The 26,110-nt window shown below is 44.6% G+C and overlaps 1 protein-coding gene across 1 annotated transcript in view; it reads right to left on the reverse strand.

The window, feature by feature from the left end:
- Nucleotides 1-26,110, reverse strand: part of LOC117460531 (intermembrane lipid transfer protein VPS13B) — a 424,908-nt gene that overhangs the window by 265,671 nt on the left and 133,127 nt on the right. The window contains 2 exon segments of the mRNA XM_071205797.1: nucleotides 7,356-7,535; nucleotides 7,991-8,125. Of these exon segments, the coding sequence (XP_071061898.1) occupies nucleotides 7,356-7,535; nucleotides 7,991-8,125 (315 nt within the window).

Consider the following 26,110-nt stretch of genomic DNA (forward strand, 5'->3'; position numbering starts at 1 on the left):
GTGTTTTCTGATGGTCACTCAAGCGACCAGACACATATTGGGTTGGCTGCCGGCACAGAGCTCCAGTCATACTGCCGATTCGGCATCTGACTGAACTCTGGTTATCCTGTGTGACTTTAGGACTGGCAGAGTATGAATCAGTAACCAACCTCTAATAATTTGAGGAGGTGGTGGTGGTTGATCTCATCAGTTGAGACAGCAGTGATGAGATGAGAGGCCGAAGCATAGCTCTTAGACAGACACTGATAAACTTAAGACACGTGAACAGGGAGCCAACACAAATACACGTGTGTCTCTGTCAGCACTATGAAGAGGCATGGGAACAGGACATGCTCTCTCACAGGGCAACTGCTAACCACAGCAAGTTGCATCAGCACATCTGTACACTTTATCATGAAGCTTAACACATCATGTCAATGTAAAGCAAATAACATCTACACTGCTACTTTACTAACCTAAATAATTGTTATGGGAAAATAAGAAAGCAAATGCAAAGTTTATTGTGATAGGTTGAACTGGCTCAACTATATTAACCCGATTACGATGTGTATCACTGAAGACAAAGACCTGGCCCCCTGCAGTCCCTCACACACTTTCCTCTCTAAGTTGTGAGAGTAAAACCCCAGAACCCTGATTATGCAATGGCTCTGATGTGCTGTGTGGAGTTTGATCCAGGGACAACATTCAATTACATAAAGGGCCTTAACTTAATTGAGCTTCTGCACCTCTGCCCTACTCAGGATAACGTGTAAACGCTCATATGCTACACAGTACACTCAGGATTACCACTGTCCACTTGAGCAAACAGACAGCATGTCTTCTTCCCTCAACAGCACACACAACATGAACACGATGTGAAACATCTCTTATTACTAATGTGGATCTTAAAGGATACAGCTGGCAGGGTACTTTGTGCTCTCACTCTCTCGCTGCCTCTTTCTCTCCAGAGAGCTTAGCTTGTAATTAGTCATTGTAACTCTGCAGTCACATGGGAATTTAAAATGATGGGAGTGTATAAAACTGGGGGGGGGGTCTTGTGTTAGTCTCTTCACAAAAGGTCTAGCTGACAAACATTACAAATGAATTGCACCTTAGTGGAAAATGAATCAGGGTGCCCTGGGAATTACAATACGCCCAGTAGCTGACGAGCTAGATGATATGTTCCAGCTGCTGAGTAACAGGGCACGCATCTCGCTCATCCCCACAAAGAATACAGGGAGAAATGCAGAGAAGGCTATATCAATTAAATTCCTTTAGGTGTTGCCTAAAAAGTGACGAAAACAAGCCTCAAAATGAATTAAGATGCTACTTATCGTTGCAGTCACCACATATCAAAAAGTCTACCAGCTGTGCTACATTGAAATGGTATGTAGAAACACATGTTTTAATTGTTTTGTTTTTTAATTGGCTACAAGGCTTGACACATATTTGGCATTTGTAAACATCCCATCTGATAACAGCCATTAAAGGCCCTTAGGTCTTTACAGAGATCATTTAAATGAAACGGATGAGCTTATATCCTCACCACTTTTCAGCGTCTCGCTCATCTGCCTCTGCCCGACGGCAGCGAAAACAGCAGTGACCTCTGTTGATACTCACATGCTACATCTCCTGTCTACCTGCCTCACTAGCACAGCACCCTGATGCCGACCCCGACAGCTCACACCAGGAAGGCTGTAGTGGAACCACTGTGTCCCTACACTGCGGTTAGTTAGCTTTCTGCAGCGTCAGACCTGTCCTAGATGGAGAATTACTAAACACCATTGCTTTATTATTAACACCTGGGATTGGATATACATTTGTCATTTATCAAATAATTCACGTTTACATTAAATGTGTCTGGTGTTGCTTATGAAGTGTTGACTGTTTGCTAATTATAATCAATGTTCTTTCTGGGGCATTCTGGTTTTACCGCAGCTATAGCCAATCATTGATGTGCAATTTGCTTTAATCTATTTACCAGACCGAGCACACACCTCAAGCTATGACCATTTTAAATCTTTAACTTAGATACATTGAATGCTATTGAGAACCGTTTTTAGAATGGCCCAAGCTAAATGGCCGCATGGAAGCTGTGATATCATGCAGGGGTGGAGGCTAGCCTGAACAGCAGCTTTCGCCCCAGTCACACTCCAACCCAACCCCATCTCCAGCCTCAGCCCTGATCCCTTTGTACCCGATCCCTGTCCCTCAGCCTCACACTCCAGCAAGGCTTTAAGCACTGTGAGAGTGGCCTAAGTAGCCCGACACTTCACAGACAAACAGCTCCAGTAATGGGCCATGATTGACCTCAATACCAAGCTCTGAGTGGGTTCCCTTGGGTCTAATCTCCACATTACCTGCTCTGCTTAACACACACTGACTGACAAGACATGATGAGGGTGGCTGCCTTGAAGATTAAACAGATTGTTCAGGAAGTTACAAAGTTGTTAAACAAATAAACAGTTGAAACTACTTCTTATGGTCCAATTTCATTACCTGCATGCAATCTAAATTGAGTGTGGGACCATTGTATTGTGTATGCTGCAAACCCTGGAGCCTCTGTACCACATGCGTATATATAGACTCTTCATGTTTTAAAGTCATGTTGGTTCCCGACAGCTACACAAAGCCACGCTACTAAGAAAGCTAGCTAACGAAATGTTCTGTTGTGCATTCTCACAGGGATGCAAAATGAATCTATTATTAGAAGCATTTGGTCTAGTGTAGGTCTATCAGCCTGAGGACATTCAGAGCAACAGCTTAAAGCCATCACGCTGCTGTGAGACAAAGCCAGACTGTTGATTTAACACTCAATGGAGTGAGTGAACACATGCAGAGGGGGAAAGAGCATGATGGATGGACATATGAAAGTACGGCAGGCCTTTGAAACATTGAAATGGAGGAGGCTACCAAGGGAGATCCCAAAATGCACACCCCAGCTACGGTGTCAGTTCAGCCCATTCGATGGCCACGGTTTCAGAGGGGAGGCAAGAGATCATGTGTGGCAAATGTGTCTAAGTGCATGCATGCCTGTGCACGTGAGTGCTACTCAGTGAGTGTAGTGCATGCATGTGTGTGTGTTTGAAATGCTCAGATCAAAGTCAGGTGGCGCTTCATACCCACCTGCTGTCATTAGTGTTTAGTACAGCTGTGGACACACATACTGTACACACACGCACACACACACACACACACACACACACACACACACACACACACACACACACACACACACACACACACACACACACACACACACACACACACACACACACACACACACACACACACACACACACACACACACACACACACACACACACACACACACACACACACACACACACACACACACACACACACACACACACACACACGTTCAAACACACCTTATCAGTAAAGATGCAAATAGATATACATAGCAACTCAGCAGATGTTAATACTATTTAAAATAATCTGCACTAATGAATGTGTGCAAGTGTGATTCCTATTATCAATAGAAATAATCAGCTGTAGAACGATGTTGTTACCGTACTAACAGGTTCAAGAACACGTTGTTTAATCTATAAGGGAACTACACATTGTTAGTACAAGTGTGCAGGGGGATTCTCCCAGGGTTAATTCCATGTAGCTTTTATAATTCCTTCCGATATGTTTAAATTAAGATAAAGATAACTTTCTTTCCCTATTCCCACAGCTCCCACGGAATGGTAAAGAGATCAGAACTGGAGCGCTTTATGAGGAACATCTTAACATTTGCTCTGCTCTCAGTATGCTTGATTAAATGTAACATTTTGAGATCCCAGAGTTCTGAGAAAAGCATAAATCATTGTCTCGCAGCTGCTGGCGTGCCTGGGGAAAACACATGCTATCCCTCACTCTCTCTCGCATTTTGTCTTCTCTGTGATCATAAAGCCCACCCGACCCTAGCCCTCCCCTTCTGGTGCACGTCAGGGTGGTGGATAGTGGGGGGGGAACACCTGCAGGCTGCCGCTCGCCCTGAGGTTCAGCATAAACCCCAGCTCCTCACACGCCCTCCAGCCCTCGCCTCCCTCACACTGCTTAGTCTTTCCCATCCATCAGCAGAGACAGGCCCCAGAACAGCCAGCCACTGACGGGATCTACCCGATCAGGCTGTCTTTATAGCATTGGAGGTCCATACATCTCCTCTCTCCTCTGATCAAATGGACAAAATGAATAGATCTACTAGCCTTAATGAATGCGAGTGAAGGATGACCTGGCCCTGGTTCTCAGCTGGCCCTGCGTGTGGAACACTGAGCTGTGCCCTTCTCAGGCAGCCTGCCAACCTGCGGCCTGCCACCATGACTCAAACTGCCTCACCCCTGACCTCCTCCAGCCAGACTCCTCCCACTGCTGCCTGGCGTTCATCCCCATGCCTCACTATAGTTTACTTTCAGGATACTTAATAATGGCATTGATTTGTCATTATTCTGTGTGTCATAGCAGAGCACCAGCATGAATCATGCTTGGTTGTTGTAAAAGGAGAGAAAATGAAAAAGAAAAAGGGGATAATTATTGGCGTAGTACACTTCCAATGCCAAACACTAGTATTGTTGGTGGGTATTATATCTGGAACTAAAGAGGGGAAGAGCGTCTGGGACTGTCACGTTGTTAATGTTTAAAGGGTTAACGGAAAGATATGAAATGACTATAGGCCTTTGGATCTATAAGAGACTATTTCAAAGCAGATTGGCTTAGATCTTCTGCGTGAAAACCCATTACTGTAATTGTTTAATTGTTTATAATGTTCCAACCTCAACTCTGGTTAATGGAAACACATCCGTCTGGGTCTGGACTTCTACAAGTGTATCGGGACTCCTTCCAACCGCCATCCTTTGCCATCCAACCTTCAATAAACTGGAATGTAGCTTTTGCTGGTAAATAATCAGACAGAAAACAGATGTGCTGGCCATATTTAAAAGTAACGTATCTCCTTGATGAATTCACTTTGCTGTGAGAGAGATAGAAAGAAGATTAAAACATGTGTAAATTAGAGTGCCCGACCACAAATTCAATTATTTGAACTATGTTTACTTTAGTTCAGGGGAAATTTGCTTGTGGGTTTGTTTAACATATTTCAGGCAGTCAAGTGTGTTAAAGACAGAGGTCCGACCAGTATAAGACAGAACTAGACTAAAGTTGAGACGGTGACCAAATAGTATATCAGAGATTTGGGCATTCCTGGTTCTTCAAAGTGGGGACATGCAAGACATGGATGCAATGGCTTCTTGGATGAATCAAAAGGACACATAAGGAAAAGGATGGCGTTTTCCAACACTGAGATCACACTGTACATGACCAGTGGGGAAACACTGAAGACAACGCTTCTCGAGACGAAGACATTCTCCAAGCCATGAAACCAATGCATATGTGTGTGAAAGCACCATGGCATGTGAGCATTTACAGAATATCAAACACTTCAGTGACTATGTTGGTTGATGACAATTAGCAGCTCGCTCCCCCTTCCTTAAACAAATGTTTTGCTTTGAGAATTGGGCGGACCGATCCCACATTGCTCTTGTGCTCTGGGCTGCATCTATACACAAACCAGAAGCAACTGATCAAAATAAAATAAATTAGGAAAGTTGATTGTGGCTCATTACATCTTAATGTTTTCAGCATGTCTATGGTGTAAATAGTTAGCTGTTCTCTTACTTCCTTAGCCCCCTCCTACACTCAATGTGTAATGGTCACGCTTTAAGAATGTGCTAAATGGAATCAACAGAGCCACATGGGATGAATAAAATGTGTTTGATGCCAAGGCCAAGCGCTCCAACAATGTCATGATCACAAAATGTTTAGCCTCGGAGTCGGTCCTATGGGAGCAAAGGGTACAGCCCATTTAGAGTGGTGCTAACTCCACCTTTCCATGTCTGACTAAATGAGGCGTTGCAACCATCAGTCCATTAACACCGCTCTAACAGGCTCCCAGTCACCCTCTGGACGACAGCGGGGACACGGCACATGTGAACTGACCAAAGGCTTTGATGTAATCCCCACCACCGTACAACACACACACTTAGAAGTAGGCACCCACAAATGCCTCTGAACACACACCGCGTTTGGAAAACACTGTTCTTCAACAGCATCTTTGACACAACATGCACATGCACAGGGAAATGTTACTGCTGTTACTGTGACTGTAGGGACATCTCAGATCAAAGATATGCTTCTGGCAGAAAGCGTGTGTTAAAATAGAGTTCAAAATACAATAAGGTTCATATTCAACTTGCTTGTATTCATTCCTTATAGCCAATACAAATGAATGTCTCATTAGACTGTTAGGGAACAAAATGAATACAAATGAAAGTATGCCAACATGGCCAATGGAAAACAGATTTGTTCTAGATTTGAGATTAAAATGAACCAAAAAGAGAGATAGAGAAAATACGAAAAAAGCAAGCGAGAAATACGGAACATTAAAGCCAGAAAAAGGGAAAAAAGGAGAGTATTGAGGCGATGATGAGAAGGAGTGCATTTCTCTGTGGTGGAACTCAACAGACACTGGAATAGAATGGCTGCCACACATGGAGAGATTGAGATTTAGGAACACTTTGGAGTGGTCTCTTAATTGTGTTGTATGTCTGTAAATCTGTAAAGGGTAGAACCACCCCTTGCAGCTTCTGGGGTTGATGGGTAGGAAAGGTTTGAGAGAACACTGGAGACCAGCTGGATGAATGCGATGCATTGAGTTGTAGGCATTGAGTAACAACAGCACTTTGAGCTTTGGAATCTGAATTGTATTTTGAGTCTTTTGGAAGAGCTAATAAATAATCCCACACCCTTTCTCTAAACACACATGCACGCACCGACACACTCTCAAACTGAAACCAGAAATATAATCTGTGGTTTTAGGGTGCAATGAAGAACTGCAACCTGACATCAGTGCGCCCGCAGCAGCAATCCTGGAGTGCTAGCTGTTGCTAGCCTGCCCCGCGCTGAAAGAGACTAACTGGTATTTAGAGAACTCCTGCTGCCTGCAAAGAGACGCCGGCATGCCAGCCCTGCCTCAAGGATACTGGCGTGGAGAACACTTATCGGCTGTACCAAACAAATAGCCGAAAGGGGGCACTGCGTGACATTATAGGAGGAAGGAAAAACTGAGAACCTAACAAGCCGAGACTCTCGCATTAGATGACCAATGATTGAGATGGAATATGGACTACGAGAGCCTGGGACCAGTCCAAACTCACAACCACCACCAGAAGATCAGTTCAAAAACAAAAATATCAATGTGCCATGGTGATTTCAGATTTCCAAAACACACATGCCGAGTAAGAACATGTACTACAGAGCATGTACAATGATAGATGCATTCCAAAGAGAGAGTTGCGACATTACAAAGCTTCTACCTGAGTTCCTGCAATCGCCTCCTTGCTGTGGGACTTGGACGGAAAACACCAGAAGGTCAGGAGCCAACAGAGATTCAGGCTTGCGGATCTCATTCAGCCAGCGGCTCACATGGAGTTCTTTGGTGTCAGACGGGCCCTGAACCAGAGGAACCAGCTTTTCCTTAACCCCCTCTCCCGAGCCTAAGAGTGAAGCATGAAAGGCAAATTAATATATTATGCATATGTTGAAAAAACACTGTGTACAATATGTTCATACATCACCTGCAGATGTTAATTTTGAAACAAGACAATTAACTGCACATGCTTTTTCCCCGTCTTATTTCTATATTGACAGCTGCAATAGATCGTATAATCTGCCTGACATCATGTGTTCAGTTTGACCTTGTGAACTCTGTGCTATGACACTAGCTCCAATAACATCCTTGCTGTTAAAGACATGGCCAGAGACCAATGACAGCGCCTCAGGAGAAAACAGCAACTGAATCACAAAGCTGGAAATAAATCAAGATAAAGATTGAGCGGGAGAGAGACAGTGAAGTGTATAAAAGTATAAGCTAAAGAAAGTAAAAGAATAGTCTAGTCGCTCTCCCTCCTACACAGGCAGTAAAGTTTTAACAGGGCACAGCTGCACACACCTGGGGTCCTGGCGCACACTTTTACAGCTCCCACGGTTCCCGAGGCGCATTTCACCGTCGCACGGCTGCAGAACTTCAGCTCCAGGTTTTGGACCGAGCCCTCGAGAGTCGGTGACGGGCCTGGAGACTTCACACCTAATAAAAAAAAAAAAAATGAAGTGCAGTCCGGCAGGTTTAAACACTGCTGCTGTGGCTTCGTTAAACACTTGATTGGCCTTTAATTGGTCTTGACCCCTTTCTTTCCCTCTCAGTGTTTCCAAAGGTTCTGAGAAACCAGGTGCTCTTGAACACAGATATCACCAACACACACAGAGCGTGTCGCATATATCTAAACTCTGGCTAGTGATGCCGTCTGTTTCCAACGTTAACCTGTTGGTGTGACTCCATACCATAGTTCAAATAAAAGTGCATCTATATATTATAGTAAGCCTTAAAATGTTGTTAAACAGTGAACTTTGCCCTAAAGCCAACATCTCAACACATTTTACTAAACTGTATGATACACTATTATCTGCACATGAGGTGTTTGTATCTATCTCAGCCGTATTTATATGTTATATATACATATACAGTATATGCTACTATTTATTGAAAAGTATTTTAATATATGTATTCATCTGTGAGGCACATTGTATCTGTATCCTTCTGGATTTAGCAAGCTTCCTGTGATAACATGTAAAGCTCATAACAACCATTTGGAGATGTAAACCATATCATTGTCAACTTCTTGGTTTAAATGTTTCACACGATGCCAGCAAATCTACAAAGTTCAATGACATGTTTAGTTAAATAGCAGACTATTACAAACTGTGAAGCATTAACCCATCACTGTACCCTGTATGCAAGGGCTGGTTTGCTTTCACTAACTGTACAGAGGCTCAGTCACTGGTACATTTTTATATACAAAGCCATGCTAGGGAAACTTCCATCTTATATCTGCTCCCTGATCTCACGGAGAATTGTAAGTGGCTACTGCCTGAGATCGCATGCTGTGTTTTTATTAAATGTGCCAACTGCTAGGACTGTCTTAGGGAAGACGGCTTTTAGATGCGCAGCTCCTCTGTCTTGGAATAGTCTGCAAATTAAATGGAAACCGAACAATCTGGTGCCACTAAATGTTTTAAAGCTCGGTTGGATGCTACTCAATCGGAAGCTATTGGTACCTGTTTATGTGGATACTTATGTAAATGATGCTGTATGATGTCCTTTTGTTGTTCTGTTTATGTTGTTATGTTGCATGTGGAACTACTTGAGCAGGTCTCCCTTGAAAAGAGATCAATGATCTCAATGGGATTTATCTGTATGAATAAAGGTTTACATTTTTTCTTTTTAAATAAAAAATTAGGAGCATGAGTATTAGGCCAATATAAAGGGAATATCTTTCCAAAATAATGTCCAACACAGTAAGGCCAGTATCCAGCTTAGTGTCAACTACAACACACCTAACACCAGCATTACATCACAGGAGACGCAAATGCTTTTTTTTTTTTTTTTTTAAATGGTAGCACATGGAATCTTCCGTCTACCATTTTTCCAAAATGAAACGGAGTGGGGGATTACAAACTCGCCATTATGACATGTCAATGTTATTCCTATGGTGAGAGGCTATTTCAAACACAACAAGGGAAGGAGGGAGGAATAGCTGGCTTGCTTTAAGATACTGAGCAGTTTAGGGAGTGCTGTGCCAAACAGGCCGTTGAGAGAGGAGAGGAGGATCCATCCCTCACATGCTACATTCTTCCAAGGAGCTGGAACTGTCCCAGGGAGTCACATTCAATTCTTACATCACCTGTTCCAACAAGGCTTCACTTCTCACAATGATCCCTCTTACAGTGAGAGCACTTCATTCCCTGCAAGTGTGCATGGCACTGAGTGTATAGCTTAGTGGAGGTTGTGTAACAATAGATAGATAGATAGCACAGCATTGGGAGGGATGAGCCCCTGTGTAACGGGCACACTGCAGAGCACACAGCACACACCGTGACATGTGCTCTCTGCTTGAACCCATCCTAATGCCAGCAGTCGAGTAGTAGGAGCAGTGGGAGCAGACGTAAACAGATATGTACTGGGCATGAACAAAGATTATTTGGGTAGATTGTTTTAGAAATGAGCTATATTATTTGTATTTGTAGTTGTTAATTTCCACCTCTAAAAGTTCAAAGGATGTCCATGTTAAACAGCAGGCAGTGGTGAGACACACGGTTACTGGAAGGTGCTAAACACACAACGACTGACTTGCCTTCTCTCCCTCTCGCAGACACATTACCCAGAAACCTCCTCACCTGCTGTCTGAGAGGGAGCTATCAAATGGAAGATAGGGAGGGTACGCACCTCTCTGTGACTCCCTGCTGTCACTGGACAGAGTGTGTTCATTCACAGATGCATGTTCTGTTCATTGGTAAAGTGTGTGTCTGTATGTTCCACTCATACTTTGCTACATTTGTAGGTTTTTTTTTGTTGTGTTTTTGTATCGGTTTTTATCACATTTGAAAAGATGAAAAATAGCCTCTGGGCTAACTCTGGCACATGTACAGAAACGATGATTAATGTGCACTGTCCCTGTTCAATTAAACACACGCACACCCACACACACACACACACACACACACACACACACACACACACACACACACACACACACACACACACACACACACACACACACACACACACACACACACACACACACACACACACACACACACACACACACTCAGTGAACATGGCCCCTGTAGATAGAGCGAAGCCTTTGAGAGGATTTCCAGATCCAGTGACCGTTTGGCCTTCTGCATTAGCGTACTAAATACAGTCTGATTGCAGCAGCCTCCACTCAGACTTCCTGTTCCGTGAGTCTCCGCTCTTTCTGGAAAATATGGAGATGCTCAAAGTGCAAGCTAATCTGGAGCACAGCAGGGGCCATTCCCTCTTCTCTGTTAACTCTTTGAGAAGTGAAACTAGGGGAATCACTATCCAACATTGCCTAAGTAGATGTCCTAAAGGGCAGAGTGCACCTGCTGCATGGAGGTTTTGTGTGGGTGGGGGGGGTCTGGACAATGTTTTGTCCAGCTGTTGGACTATAAAAAGTAGGGTACACAGGAAGAAGAGAAACACAATGGTCGGTAGTTTGTCGATTTAACAGTGGTATCCACTTTGGTGTATGTATGTAAGACGCATTAGTGTGTGTGTTACAGCCAGACTTTGTGTGAGCGAATGAGGGAGTTTGTAGACGTGTGTGGTGCTATTACTCCAGCAAGGGCAGGTGCAAGTAGTGCATTAACACACAGCTAGGGGCCAGAGACTACAGCACTCCATCAAACACTGTGAGGGCAACAGTGGGCAGCTGGATTTACCATCCTGAAGGTGGAGGAGAGAGAAACAAATAGGAATGGAAGAAGGGATGGAAAGTCAGTTAAGAAGTACTGAGGGATAGAGAGAAACATAATGAAAGAATAGATAAAAAAGAGAAAGCACAGATGTAGAGGGCAATATGGGATGTGAAGGCTGCTTTTTGCTCTCTACATACCTCAGTAGTTAGCGTGCACATGTCTCAGTGTCTGTGTGTGTGTAAGTGTGCAAGACATCTGCAGACGTGCCATGTTTTACACATTCCAACATGTCCTGTTCTTGCTGCTTTGAGGAATGGTATGGGAACATTGTCTGCTCATAACCCTAGACCAGGCCAAGTTACACTTTAAAACAAGAAGTAAAGTGTTTGTTTTAGCCTACATTTAAAAAACATGTGTGATAATACCTTAGATGCAATGTTGATTCTAATGCTATGGAAAGGGTTTCTTTAAGCCAATGACCCAGGACATTCACACAGGAACACTGCATGGTGGTTTGACAGGCAGAAGCCTTTCTCTTGGTGTGAAATATATGTATGTTCTACTTACTAATCTCCATTCAATGCAATTACTTTAAAGTCACGAGTGAAGATTTCTCCTGGCCCCGCCAAGTATTATTACATGAGGCGTTTATGTGTGATGGTGATCAGCTGACAAGAGCAGGTACAATATCACCAAACTCTAATGGGCAGTAGTCAGACAGAGAAGGAAAGAAAATCTAAAGTACTAAAAGCTCTAAGTCTGGCAATGGGCCCACAGCAGCCAGGGGGCTGACAGAAAATGAGGTAGACATAGACAAGTTGGGTAGACCAAAAGCAGCCAACTGAGCCATTAAGTGCTGATGCAGAAACAATAAGTGTCTCTCCTTAGTCAGGAAGGGCTGAAGTAGAAGCAGTAAGTAGGAGCAGGAGGTCTCCTGGCACCTTGCCCAGTACTAACACACATGCATGGCTCTTGACTGAGCAGGGCTTGTGTTCTGTGCTGCTAATTGTCATTTACTGTGGCATTTTCCATTGCTAATAAAACACACTAACTAATACAATGTAAAAAATACTCTCATGACATTCGATTACTTAGCACCCACACACAGGTGCAAGACGTTGACATAGAAACCCTCCCAATAGAGTTACAGCTTATACCAGTGGTGGTAGTACGACAGTGATGGGGTGTAAGTGCTCGTAGCAGCAGAGGCTGGTGGTCTAATTTCCATGATTAGCCCCCCCCCCCAGGTGATGCTCCCTTTCCGTCTGCCCACTGAAGCAGTGACACATGTTCTCTGCACTTTCAAACAGTGGTTCTCTCTGCCACCGAATTACCACAATTAACAAATCTTCATGCGGAAGCAATTTGGCCAACACTAATGGGCCTAGGCAGTTGGGTTTGGGAGATGGGGGAGGGATGCAGAGGAGAGCTGAACGGAAAGTTATAGACCAAGTGAGAAGGATGAGAGTAAAAGAGGGGAGACAGATGTGCACAGAAACATGCACTGTGACACAGACGATTCCCACAATGCCGCTTGTAAGGAGATGATTAGTCCGTGGTCAGATAGGCCATTAAAACACAGTTCTGGATGAGAGGGCCTGCCTCTCAATATCGCATATCCCTACAGTAATGCTGCCCTGACACATTTAGTTAGGAAACAGGGGCACGCTGACTTTGAAGCAGCAGCCAGGACGGAATGTCAGTGTGGTTCCACCATGAGATAGATGTTCCAAACTCCAGACCACCGCAGCTAATGACTGTAAAGCAGCCCCTCTGTATCCCCCCCCTCTGACTCAACAACTCACACTTGCTCTCTCCCTCTCGTATTTAAGAGTAACTAAGTAGCGAGTTATTGTTTATTAATAATGCTGTCTCTGCAGGGGCTGGTGTGTGTGTGTGTGTGTGTGTGTGTGTGTGTGTGTGTGTGTGTGTGTGTGTGTGTGTGTGTGTGTGTGTGTGTGTGTGTGTGTGTGTGTGTGTGTGTGAGTGCAACACGTTCTCACTCCCATCCCGTCACATATTGACGGACGGTCAGGGCCCCTCCCCGTCGCTATATTACGTACAGGGTACCCCTTTCCCGTCATTTTTCTACCGGCAGGGCGTCCCATAGACCTTCATTGCGGACACAGCGGACCCCTTGCCCGTCAGGCTTCTACGGGCAGGGCGTCCCATGGACCTTCATAATGCCTATTTTAAGGTTCATTTGGCCATTAAAATGCGTTTTGATCTCATTTTATGCGAGTAATGAGTTTTTATTTCTGATTATTTGTGCAGTACATGTACATGATGTTTAGTTTGCTAGTTATGACGAAGATTACTTCATGAATGTGTACACATTCATGGTTGCTAAGGTGGTTGCTATGGACGCTGCAACAGCTCCCAGACCACGTGATCAACAACAATGGCTGTCCTTCGTGTTATTCCCCGGTGGAAAATGCCTATTTTAAGGTTCATTTGGCCATTAAAATGCGTTTTGATCTCATTGTATGCGAGTAATGAGTTTTTACTTCTGATTAGTTGTGCAGTACATGTACATGATGTTTAGTTTGCTAGTTATGACGAAGATTACCTTACGTCTGTGAGGAAAATATGTATGGGGCTCAGAGCCTCGTATTTTTAAAATCTTTTTTTCCTTCTAATTTGTTATTCTTTTCAAAATAACACACTGGTATTTACTCACCAATAACACACAATTATCCTTGCTTTTATTTATTGGTTTAATTCCATAATCTCTGTCTTTTTTGGTGTTCGTCAGGAACTGAATTTCAAAATAAAAATAACCGGAAACAGACGTAGGCCTATAAGGGACAGTTCGAGCATCATTGCGATTGTCAACATTTCTGAGTTTAGGATGGCCAAAGACACTACACTACCCATAATCCCCAGCTATCGTTTAGGACTACAGTCCCCGTGATTACTCTTCAAGGTCTGGGATTGGATGTTGGAGTGGCAGTGTGCCAAGGTTACAGCGTCAAACAGCTGTTTGAAATGGAACGAAACCACGCCAGACTATCCAAAACTGGAATCGAACGCCCCCCCAGAACTACACACGACACTATTGTGTTTCGCAAAATGTTCTATGGTACGTCTCTACTGAACGTTTTCGTTTTTCCCACAATTAGAAGTTGCCAGTATTAAACACATTGGTGTTATCAAATGTAAAACATATAATTAATAAATGGGTAAAAATCGCTGTCCATAATGCGCAGCATTAATATATAGCATTAATATACCCACATGACAGCTCATTGATACTTTGTAATTCTACTCCACTACAGTTCAGAGGTTAACCTGGTATTTTTACTCCACTACACTTATTTGAGTTACTTTGCAGATTCTGATTAATGATGTGAAATATAAACAACCCTTAAATCAGACTTTAGTTACACCTGAGTAAAATTCAGGGAAGGTGATTGTCAAGTGCCAACAATCAGGAGAGATAGTTGATAGTTGGTGCTTGAGAAGACTAAACAGGTATCTGCAATTGACATGAATGGAAACGAGTAATAAAGTATATTAATTACTCGTTATTCTCTACTAATAGTTAATTAAAGACTATATATTATGGCTATTTTGCACATCCCTTTCAAGATTTCCAGATTTTCAAAGGTTTATTGACATATCATACACAACTACGGTGTAGTTATGAAATGAATGAAAAACTTGGGTCACAGGTTCCTCAACAGTGCATTACAAGACATCTATCAATATGTGTACCTCCACCATTAAACTGTCATATTCTGCACATTTCTTATTCTATCTACATACATAAGAGTATAATTCATGTGTATAATATCAGTTAAAATAAGTGCTTCAACATAGTTAACATTGCAGGAAAGCAATATATTAGACGTTAAGTACTTTGTATTTATCTGTAGATAGATATCCCCAACGTTTTTTTCTTATTTAAAAGAAGACCTTAATCTGTTATTTAATGTTTAAATAAAGGTTAATTCGTTTTTCTGTTTTGCACCTCCTTCTATTAATATCTTTGTACATCCTGCACTAAACTGTTTTATTGAAGAGATCACTTATAGTATCTTCTTGATTTTTTATATTCTATATTTCTATCACAGACCTTCTACTTTCCCCCTATGAAAGTATGTACTCTCAATATTTTTTTAATCAAATATAACACATAAAAACAATAATTCAATAACGTGCTTTAACCACTAGGCACACAAGGTACACACAGACACTTGTATGTACAACATCTGAAGATGTGTAGTTTTATTCATGCTTTCACATAATTTTACAGCATATTGCTATACTATTTCAGACTCAGTATTTACATTCAATCCAATTCAAATCAGTAATATCTTTAAAAACTACAGTCCTTTTATATCAGCTTTGCACCGTTATGGTGTAAATATAACCTATCTATGAATTAGATCAAATGTAAAAGTCAGCCGAATTAATGTTGATACTGCAAGGAGACGTATTGTCTGAAGAGAAATTGAGAAGTTTTTTAATTGTTGATATATTTATGATCCACGTCAAGTATTCAGTTTCGGCGGCATTTCTTCAGTTTTTCCAAAGGTCTTCTCATCAGGGCGCTATAAATAAAGAACTACGGCAGATCTGCAATATTGAATGCAGCCGAACCGTGTATTACAATGCCGTTATGTGATGACTTTCAAAGAGAAAAGCAAGAGCACTCGGAATTAAGTATTATTTTAGTCTTTTCAAATGTTTTCCGGATTTCATATAATATAAACACCAAATCCCAGCATGCATTGCGGCTAAAACATCCAATCAGCGTAGCTGAGAATCTTGGGTAATCGCTCGAAATGCCCACCTCTGTTTCCGGTTATTTTTATTTTGAAATTCAGTTCCTGACGAACGCCAAAAAAGACAGAGATTATGGAATTAAACCAATAAATAAAAGCAAGGATAATTGTGTGTTATTGGTGAGTAAATACCAGTGTGTTATTTTGAAAAGAATAACAAATTAGAAGGAAAAAAAGATTTTAAAAATACGAGGCTCTGAGCCCCATACATATTTTCCTCACAGACGTAAGGTAATCTTCGTCATAACTAGCAAACTAAACATCATGTACATGTACTGCACAACTAATCAGAAGTAAAAACTCATTACTCGCATACAATGAGATCAAAACGCATTTTAATGGCCAAATGAACCTTAAAATAGACATTTTCCACCGGGGAATAACACGAAGGACAGCCATTGTTGTTGATCACGTGGTCTGGGAGCTGTTGCAGCGTCCATAGCAACCACCTTAGCAACCATGAATGTGTACACATTCATGAAGTAATCTTCGTCATAACTAGCAAACTAAACATCATGTACATGTACTGCACAAATAATCAGAAATAAAAACTCATTACTCGCATAAAATGAGATCAAAACGCATTTTAATGGCCAAATGAACCTTAAAATAGGCATTATGAAGGTCCATGGGACGCCCTGCCCATAGAAGCCTGACGGGCAAGGGGTCCGCTGTGTCCGCAATGAAGGTCTATGGGACGCCCTGCCGGTAGAAAAATGACGGGAAAGGGGTACCCTGTACGTAATATAGCGACGGGGAGGGGCCCTGACCGTCCGTCAATATGTGACGGGATGGGAGTGAGAACGTGTTGGTGTGTGTGTGTGTGTGTGTGTGTGTGTGTGTGTGTGTGTGTGTGTGTGTGTGTGTGTGTGTGTGTGTGTGTGTGTGTGTGTGTGTGTGTGTGTGTGTGTGTGTGTGTGTGTGTGTGTGTGTGTGTGTGTGTGTGTGTGTGTGTGTGTGTGTGTGTGTGTGTGTGTGTGTGTGTGTGCGAGTCACAGAGGACATGTCTGGCACATGTATGGCCTTGTGACATGGGGCTATGTGCTCAGCCGGCACTATAGTCACTACCCTTAGATGGGACAGCTCTGCAGACACTACCAGATGACATAAATACAACAGTATGTATTTGGGGCTGTCATTGTTCGGGGTTTGGTAATATTCAGAGAAGTCTGTTGTGGGGGCTTTTCAGCTCATTCTACTTACAGGGCATTTTGCTTCATGTCTCTGCAGTGCTCTTTGCTAAGTGTAAACATGTTAGCCAGTAATTAAGCTGCTAAATGACTTATTTATTGAACTTTTCTTTTTAATCATTTATTATGCACTGCTTTATGTAATGTATCTCTTATGATTATTGGTCATATTCAAACCATTATTTACTTTTGAAAGAAAATAAAGGATTGTCTAGAATCACTATCCTTTTATTTAGAAGGATAGTGATTTTACTGATGCTTTCCTCATATGATGATATCATTTTATCTGTTCTCTAGGGGTATTAATTCACCTTTAAATGTACCCTTCACTCTTATAATGGGTAAAGTCGGGACTGGAATGTTCCAACCCTTAATGACGAGACTGTTTGAGTCCTCGCTCTATTGTCTGCAGTTATAGGGTTAATATGAATCTAATATGATTGTCAAATGATTAACTGTGTATGTAATGAAGATCATAGTGTGGGTTGAATCCATTTTCATAACCACTGTCTTTTAACTGGTTTAAATGGGGAAACTGGGCTTGTTCATCAGACTGTTGTATGACTTGACTTGACTTGCTTGACCTGAGCAATGACTTGACTTGCTTGACCTGAGAAATGACTTGACTTGACTTGCTTGACCTGAGCAATGACTTGACTTGCTTGACCTGAGCAATGACTTGACTTGACTTGCTTGACCTGAGCAATGACTTGACTTGCTTGACCTGAGCAATGACTTAACCTGAGCAATGACTTGACTTGACTTGCTTGACCTGAGCAATGACTTGACTTGCTTGACCTGAGCAATGACTTAACCTGAGCAATGACTTGACTTGACTTGCTTGACCTGAGCAATGACTTGACTTGACTTGCTTGACCTGAGCAATGACTTGACTTGACTTGCTTGACCTGAGCAATGACTTGACCTGAGCAATGACTTGACTTGAGCAATGACTTGACCTGAGCAATGACTTGACCTGAGCAATGACTTGACTTGACTTGCTTGACCTGAGCAATGACTTGACTTGCTTGACCTGAGCAATGACTTGACTTGACTTGACTTGACTTGCTTGACCTGAGCAATGACTTGACTTGACTTGCTTGACCTGAGCAATGACTTGACTTGACTTGCTTGACCTGAGCAATGACTTGACTTGCTTGACCTGAGCAATGACTTGACTTGACTTGCTTGACCTGAGCAATGACTTGACTTGACTTGCTTGACCTGAGCAATGACTTGACTTGACTTGCTTGACCTGAGCAATGACTTGACTTGACTTGCTTGACCTGAGCAATGACTTGACTTGCTTGACCTGAGCAATGACTTGACTTGACTTGCTTGACCTGAGCAATGACTTGACTTGCTTGACCTGAGCAATGACTTGACTTGCTTGACCTGAGCAATGACTTGACTTGCTTGACCTGAGCAATGACTTGACTTGCTTGACCTGAGCAATGACTTGACTTGCTTGACCTGAGCAATGACTTGACTTGCTTGACCTGAGCAATGACTTGACTTGCTTGACCTGAGCAATGACTTGACTTGCTTGACCTGAGCAATGACTTGACTTGCTTGACTCTCACCACAGTGACTTGGGACTTGCTTGATACTTGTAGGTCAAGACTTGAGACTTGCTCATGACTTGCACATGTAGGACTTACTCCCACCTCTGTTAATTAGTGGACAACACAAACTAACCAACTTCTGTTTTGCATTCCACTTGCTTTTCACATTAGCTCTGGACTGAAGAGAGAAACATAGAAAGAGCAGCTTCAGGAAGACAAACGAAAGGAGGAAGGCCTGAGTCTGGATTGACTTAAAACATCATCACAATCTGCCAGGACTGGAGCGAGGGCCGTCTGTAGCTCATTGAAGTTTTCATTGACAAGAACCGTCTCAAGTTCCATCCAAGATTTATTTATCGGTTCTCTGATGCTGACACAACCTTTTTAATGTCAGAAATAAGGTTGCATATGGATGAAAAGCCCTCTTTCTTTATTTTTCCCTCCTGCTTTCTTCCTACCCTGATGTCAATCCGTGAAGCAGACAAGTAGACAGGCAGAAATGTCTCTTAAACCAATAAGTTACCTCTTCCAAGAAGTATGGATACTTGAGTGAGGGCCCAGGCCAGGCTAAAACAGACTTCTTAGGGTTTTCATTAAGCTTCCCATCTCTTTACTGACATGTGTGACAACCACAAACCTTTCTTCTTCTTTCATTGTGGAACATTGCTAAAGGGCTATCTGGGTAGATGGGTTGGTTCTGGGACCAGACAACATTAAATGCACAGCGTACCAGTGATTATCTTACAAAGGCGAAGGTGTGATTCCCCTCCAATAACACAGAGCTATTACACCACAGCGACACAGGGGGATTTGCTCCTGAGGGCAGTTAGATCACAGGGAGGTGAACTGCTGGGCATGACAGGAGCAGCCTTTTTCAAGCAGAAGCTGTTGTTGACATGCATCTTCTAAGAGATTGCATTTTTTTCCAAGCAATGGGAAATGGGAAAGAACAGTATAAATAAATCTCCTTGATATAACCTTGAATAGTTTTGCTTTTCTTACTACTCTTTTTTCCTCTTAACTACCCTTTCCCCCATTGTATGTGTAGGGGGTACAACATTATTGTTTTAATAATGACACTGTTAGGAATGAGAGCAAACGTTCTGGACTTTATATCAACATGATTCTAGCCGCAATGCAGTGAGCACATGCTTGCTGTGTCCAAACATTCTTGCAGTCACTTGCCTAAAATGGGATCGTATGCATTCCGGGAGGTGAAGATGGGTATACATCTGTGCATATGCATGCCTCTTTGTGTGTGTGTGTGTGTGTGTGTGTGTGTGTGTGTGTGTGTGTGTGTGTGTGTGTGTGTGTGTGTGTGTGTGTGTGTGTGTGTGTGTGTGTGTGTGTGTGTGTACTGAGGCTAACCCCACATCCTCACTCTTACTTTTCCCTGAAACCTTTATTTTCCCTCGAATTTTCATTTTTCATTCTGCTCATTATATTTCTCACTCTCTCTTCCTTTTCCTCTGTTCTTTTCCCTCAATATCTGTCACGCTAAAGTGATGTCACAGCTCGTATATTACCCAGCAATCCTCTAGAGTACGTCTGGTGACCACCACCAACCAAAAACCTTTACTAGACCCCCCTCCTCCTGTCCTGGTCCAGACCACCACAGAGCTCTGTGGCCACAAAACCAGCTGTGGTAGCTGCATTACAGCTGAATCCACCACTGGTGGAAATGCTCATGTTATGCCTGTTTAAAAAGGCCTTGAACATTTGTCTTTCAAAATACAGATTTTTGCAAGACAATAAAACAGAGAGGCAAGTGCACAGATCACAATGTCTATATTCCTGTCTGCGCTGCAGGGCAACAGCTTGTATTGAAACTACGGCTGTCAGTCGATTAAAATATTTAATAGCGATTAATCGCATGATTGTCCATAGTTAATCGCGATTAATCGCAAATTAATCGCACATTTTTTATCTGTTCTAAATGTAACTTCGAGGGATATTTTTCAAGTTTTTATCTTATCAACATATGAGTGGACAAATATGCTTGATGCAAATGTTTGTTTATTATCATTGGAACAATGATAAATATTCTCATGAATAATAAAGATCACATGTCATGGCCATTTCCACTGATCATAATTCCATTGTTGAGGTCTACTAGAATAGATTTATACTGAGCAATTTTCCAAACTCACATTGGTTTCTCATACAGCATCTCTGTAAAGTATGTGTATTCACTCTCTCCACTAAACGGCTCGTTGCAGCTCTCCCTCCCTCCCTGTGAGCACAGTGTGCTCTGATTGGTCGGGACGTTGTGAATCGCGCTAAGCTCCGTGGAGGTGTGATTTCCTTGTTTAGCGATACACAGCGAAACACAGCCAAACTCACCCTGAGCACACACAAAGTCACAGCCGAAGTAAAAACAATAAGTGTGGCTTGATATTGAGTAAGAAAAAGGGTGATAAACGCTGTGAGAATGGGTCTGCCGAGAGAATTTCGCCGCGATCCCAACTGTCTGTTATCAGCCTGCAGCCAGGGAGGAGAAATCAGCAGAGCTGCATGCACTGAGTGTGTGAGGAAGTCCGTGGATTAGTCAATTTGGACCAATCAGCGGGGGCTTAACGTAACGGCTCCGCGGACGTAACGTAACGGCTCCACGGATTGGTCCATTTAGTTCCGGGAACGACATGACATCATGATGTACCCGGAAGAATCAAATGGACAGTGACGTATCTCCAACGAGGCGTTTTGGGGAGGTATTTTCTGTTTTAGAGTTGTACTCCCTACATGGTGTACTTTGAGGGTTTTGACTCTGCACACCGTTTACATGCATAAAAACCTTCATAACACACAAGGGGACGGGCAATAACCAGAAAAGCATGACATGTCACCTTTAAACATAACAACCTCTGAACATTAAAAATATCTGCCTCAATTCAACCTGGAACCTCTCTCATTCAATAATACAATACAAAGTGTGTGTGTGTGTGTGTGTGTGTGTGTGTGTGTGTGTGTGTGTGTGTGTGTGTGTGTGTGTGTGTGTGTGTGTGTGTGTGTGTGTGTGTGTGTGTGTGTGTGTGTGTGTGTGTGTGTGTGTGTGGAGAGACACTGTGATGGATCGTTGGAGCTATGTGCAACTCAAGGCATATGCTTGAACGGGAGCTGCCTGGACGCTGCAATCATGTATCCGTGCTGAGTGTGCTGACTTTTCGTATAATGTCCCACTGTCTGGCTTCCTGCATCAAGTCAAGTCGTCGAAATGTCGCTCCTCTGTTTTCATTGAAACAGCTCCTTATATCCGTTAGTGCAGCTAGCTAGCACCAGATGCTAACAACTGAAGTTACCTACTGTAACTCCAGCTTCTATGAGTATTGGCATAGCCCTCTAATGGCACATTTCCACTGCAGCGGGGTAGCCCCGTTTAAGCGTCCCTAAGCGTCCTCGTTCAGGCCTCGGGCTGCCTTGCTGGCCGTCCGAGGCCGTGGCGCATTTCCATTACAGTTTAGAACCTGGGGTAGCAACGCAGTGTAGGCGGGGCGATCGGCTTTCTTTTTTTTCACATTTCGAGTTGTTCCGTCAAGCTCCCCCTGGACCCCAATGAGATGTAGGAACGTCGTCACCTCCTCGGTTGACCACGTGTGCTTTTCTTTGACGTTGCCATTTTTGTAGCTCCTCCGTTTACCAAAATGCTGTGTTTAAAAATGCTGCACGCTTGCTTCTAGATATATATGCGACGCTAGGGATGATCTCGCGCGCGATCTTGTGACGATTCTCTCTGACGATTCTCTCTGACCAATCAGCAGTCGAGAGTGTTGACGTCACTAGTTCAGCCCTGGCCTGATAGAACCACGATTTTATGGGGCCAGAAAAAGAGGGAAAAAGTACCCGCTAGCCGGTGCTACGCTATATGGAAAGGCCACCAAAAACTGGCCTGGCCGCTTGAGGGCGATTAAACGGGGCTACCCGCTGCAGTGGAAATGTGCCATAAGGCTATCGCTATTGGGTAATCCCCCTGCGCAATATTCTCCATGAGCGGACGAATACACACCTGCCGCTGTGAAAAAGTAGAAACGAAGGTCATACTTTGCCCAGTGACAAAAGAGGGGCAACAAGAGCAGCTCTCTGCGTGTAGAGAGGCAGGAGAGCGCACAGCTGGATCCCTGACGTCACTCACTCTGACAGGACACCCAGTATAGGGTGTGTCAGAGAGGAATGAGAGACATCCCTCAAATAAAATGAATAAATGAACAGGGGGAAGACCAACATGCAGCAGTGCAAATGTCTTCCACTGACATTCCTCCGTGCAAAGCCGTGGAGGAGGAAATTCCTCTGGTGGAGTGCGCACTGATGTTCTCCGGGGGCTCCACCCCAGAGGAGACATATGCCTGTGACACCGCCTCACACAGCCAGTGTGACAGGCGTTGTGCAGACAGAGGCTGCCCGGTCGAGCGCTCTCTATAGTGCACACAGGCGCTGAGAATGGCGCAAGGCAGCCGTGCACGCCACATAGCAGGACGGCGCGCGCACCGGACAGAGGAGATGAGACGCGGCTTCTTCCTCCGACCTGTGAGGAGGGGGGAATAAGCCAGCCAGGGTGATCACTCTTGACCTAAAAGAGTTGTGATGACCTTAGGCATGAAGCCGGGTCAGGGCGTAAAACAGCTGAGCTGCATCTCCTTGGATCTGGAGACCTGACGGAGCCACAGAGAGAGCAGACAATCACTCACCCTTTTCTCTGATAGAGCCACAAGCAGTACTACTTTGGCTGAACACAGTTTAAGGGGAACCTGATCAGGTTCAAATGGGGCTTTGCTTTAGTGCGCGCAACACCAAAGCCAAATCCCACTGAGGCGCCAGTGTGCGTGACACAGGTCTGAGTCTCCATACTCCTCGCATAACACGGCTGCTGCGCTCTGCGAGCCCCTCTGTTCAATTCGCTGGGAATATACATTGCTCTGACAGAGAGCAACGTGTATGCGCGCCCAGAACAGCAGCCGCCTGGATGCGTTCAGAAGCTGCGCAGATCGTACTCCTCCCTGGCGATTGAGGTAGGCTGCTTCCTAGCCGTGGCCTGTTGTCTGTGCAAATCAACACACGTTTGATTGTACAGCAACGGAGCGAAGTGCTGGAATACTTCCCAAAACGGAGAACAGCTCCAGCACATTACCTCTGACGCTCGGGGTCGATGCACGGGCGAATGAACCACCTCTGGAGACTCCTCCTGTGGCGGAGTCCCAGGGGGATCACCACCTGACCAGCTGACGTCATGCTGAGCAGCTGTATCACGGAGAGGGCTGGCACGCTGCGGAATGTGACACGCCCGTGCTTCAGGTTTATGGAAGTGAACACATTCCAGCACCTGTTTGATCGTCAGCATGTGGAATACTGACAGATCGAGGAGGGATCCCCACGTGACCAGCTGATGCCGACGCCGAGCAGCTGCGTCATGAAGAGGGCTGTGCGGTTTGTGACACGCCAGAAGAGAGCTGTCAGTTTCTCTACTTGCTGCCGCGAGAGCCGCGCTCTGCTGGCTGAGTTTAATTCCACTCCAGATAAACGTTTGTCTGAGAGGGAAGAGGACAGCTCTTCTTCCAATTCATTATGAAACCCAGGCTTTGACAGATGCGATACGAGATGTACCGTCTGTAAAGCGACTTCCTCCCTGGAGCGAGCCAGCAAATAGCAGGTCGTCCAGAGAAAACCACACTCTCATCCCTCCTCTGTGTAATGGCTCCAGCCTTCTCTACACAAAAAATGCGAGGATCCAGGAAATATCCGAACGGCAGACGATTGTCTGGTCTGATATTCCCTGAAATGAGAAACGCAGGAATATCCTGTGTTTTGGGATGATGGGTACGTGGAAGTATGCATCCTTCAGGTGGAAGTATGCATCCTTCAGGTGGAAGTGAACCAGTCGTCCTGGTGAACACATTCCAGCACCGGTTTGATCGTCAGCATGTGGAATACTGACAGATCGAGGATGTCGCATTGCCCCAGTCTTTTTCGGGATTAGAAAAATAACGGGAGTGAAAACCCCTGATTTTCCTCCCTTTGAGGAACCCTGGAAATAGCCTCTTTCAACAGGAGTTCCAGCAGCTCGGATTGGAGTGACGAGCGACGTCATGGCGACGAGCCACGCCAGGGAGACTCCACACACTGCGTTTCACTCCGGCTCTCATCATGAGGCGCGTACACGCTCAGGGGATGAATGGAGGTGTGTGCAGTGCTGTCCACACGAGGCGTTATAACGGCGCTCATGGTTTATTATGACCGCGTGTAGGAGGCGTATCTCGGACAGAGGAATGCCGCGAGCTCTGCAGGTTATTAACCGAGATCAAAACCGGCAGGCTTCTGCAGCGAGCCCTGACTCTGTGGCGGGTGCTGCGGGCGCTGCCGCAGGGGGCGCTCAGCCTGGAATACTGACAGATCAAGGATGGGTCTCATTCCCCCGTTCTGGATTCTCTGTGATGTGCTGTAATGGTCGTCATGGTGACGAGCCACGCCATTGCCCTCGCCGCCGCTGCCCGTGAGGCGAAAGGGCTGCAAGGGAGCCTCCACACGCTGCGTTTCACTCCGGCTCTCATCATGAGGCGTGTACACGCTCAGGGGATGAGTGGAGGTGTGTGCAGTGCCGTTCACATGAGGCGTTATAACGGCGCTCATGGGTTATTATGACCCTGTGTAGGCGTATCTTGGACAGAGGAATACCGCGAAGACCTCGCAGGTTATTAACCGATAGGTTAAAACCGGCAGGCTTTTGCAAATAGGCAGCTGGTTTACACAGAGTGGGGGATATGTGAGAAACACTTGTTACTGATGACTCAGTACAAAAAGTTGGAAAATGAACACACTTTATTTTACTCACAACCGCCAGAACGTCAGAACCGGCTCTGCTTCCTTCCGTGAAGCAGACCAGGAGCGGGGGAGCCTCACTCCCCTTTGACTCGCCGCCGGGAGACCCTGTCTCTGGGGTGGCGGGGGAGCGGAGACGTGGGACGGAGCCCTTGCAGCCGCCGAAGGGCGAGCCTGACGCCGATGCGGTTGCTGTGGGCGTCTCTCCGCTTGCGGCCTCTGCTGCCGTTGTGGCCGGTGGGGGAGGTGTGCGGGCGTTGGTGCCGCTGTGGGCACTCAGCAGGCTGGAGCCAGCTGACATGCTGGAGAATCTCGTCCGCCTGTTCCGCGGCCATCCTGAATGGCACACTGGTGCACCCGGTCGGCCTGGTGGGCGACATACTGGTCTCTGGGGGCGCTCATAGGGCGCCGTCCGGCGATTATGTTGGCCTGTCTTACCCCA

This window comes from Pseudochaenichthys georgianus, chromosome 16 (genome assembly GCF_902827115.2).
Source record: "Pseudochaenichthys georgianus chromosome 16, fPseGeo1.2, whole genome shotgun sequence".
NCBI lineage: Eukaryota > Metazoa > Chordata > Actinopteri > Perciformes > Channichthyidae > Pseudochaenichthys > Pseudochaenichthys georgianus.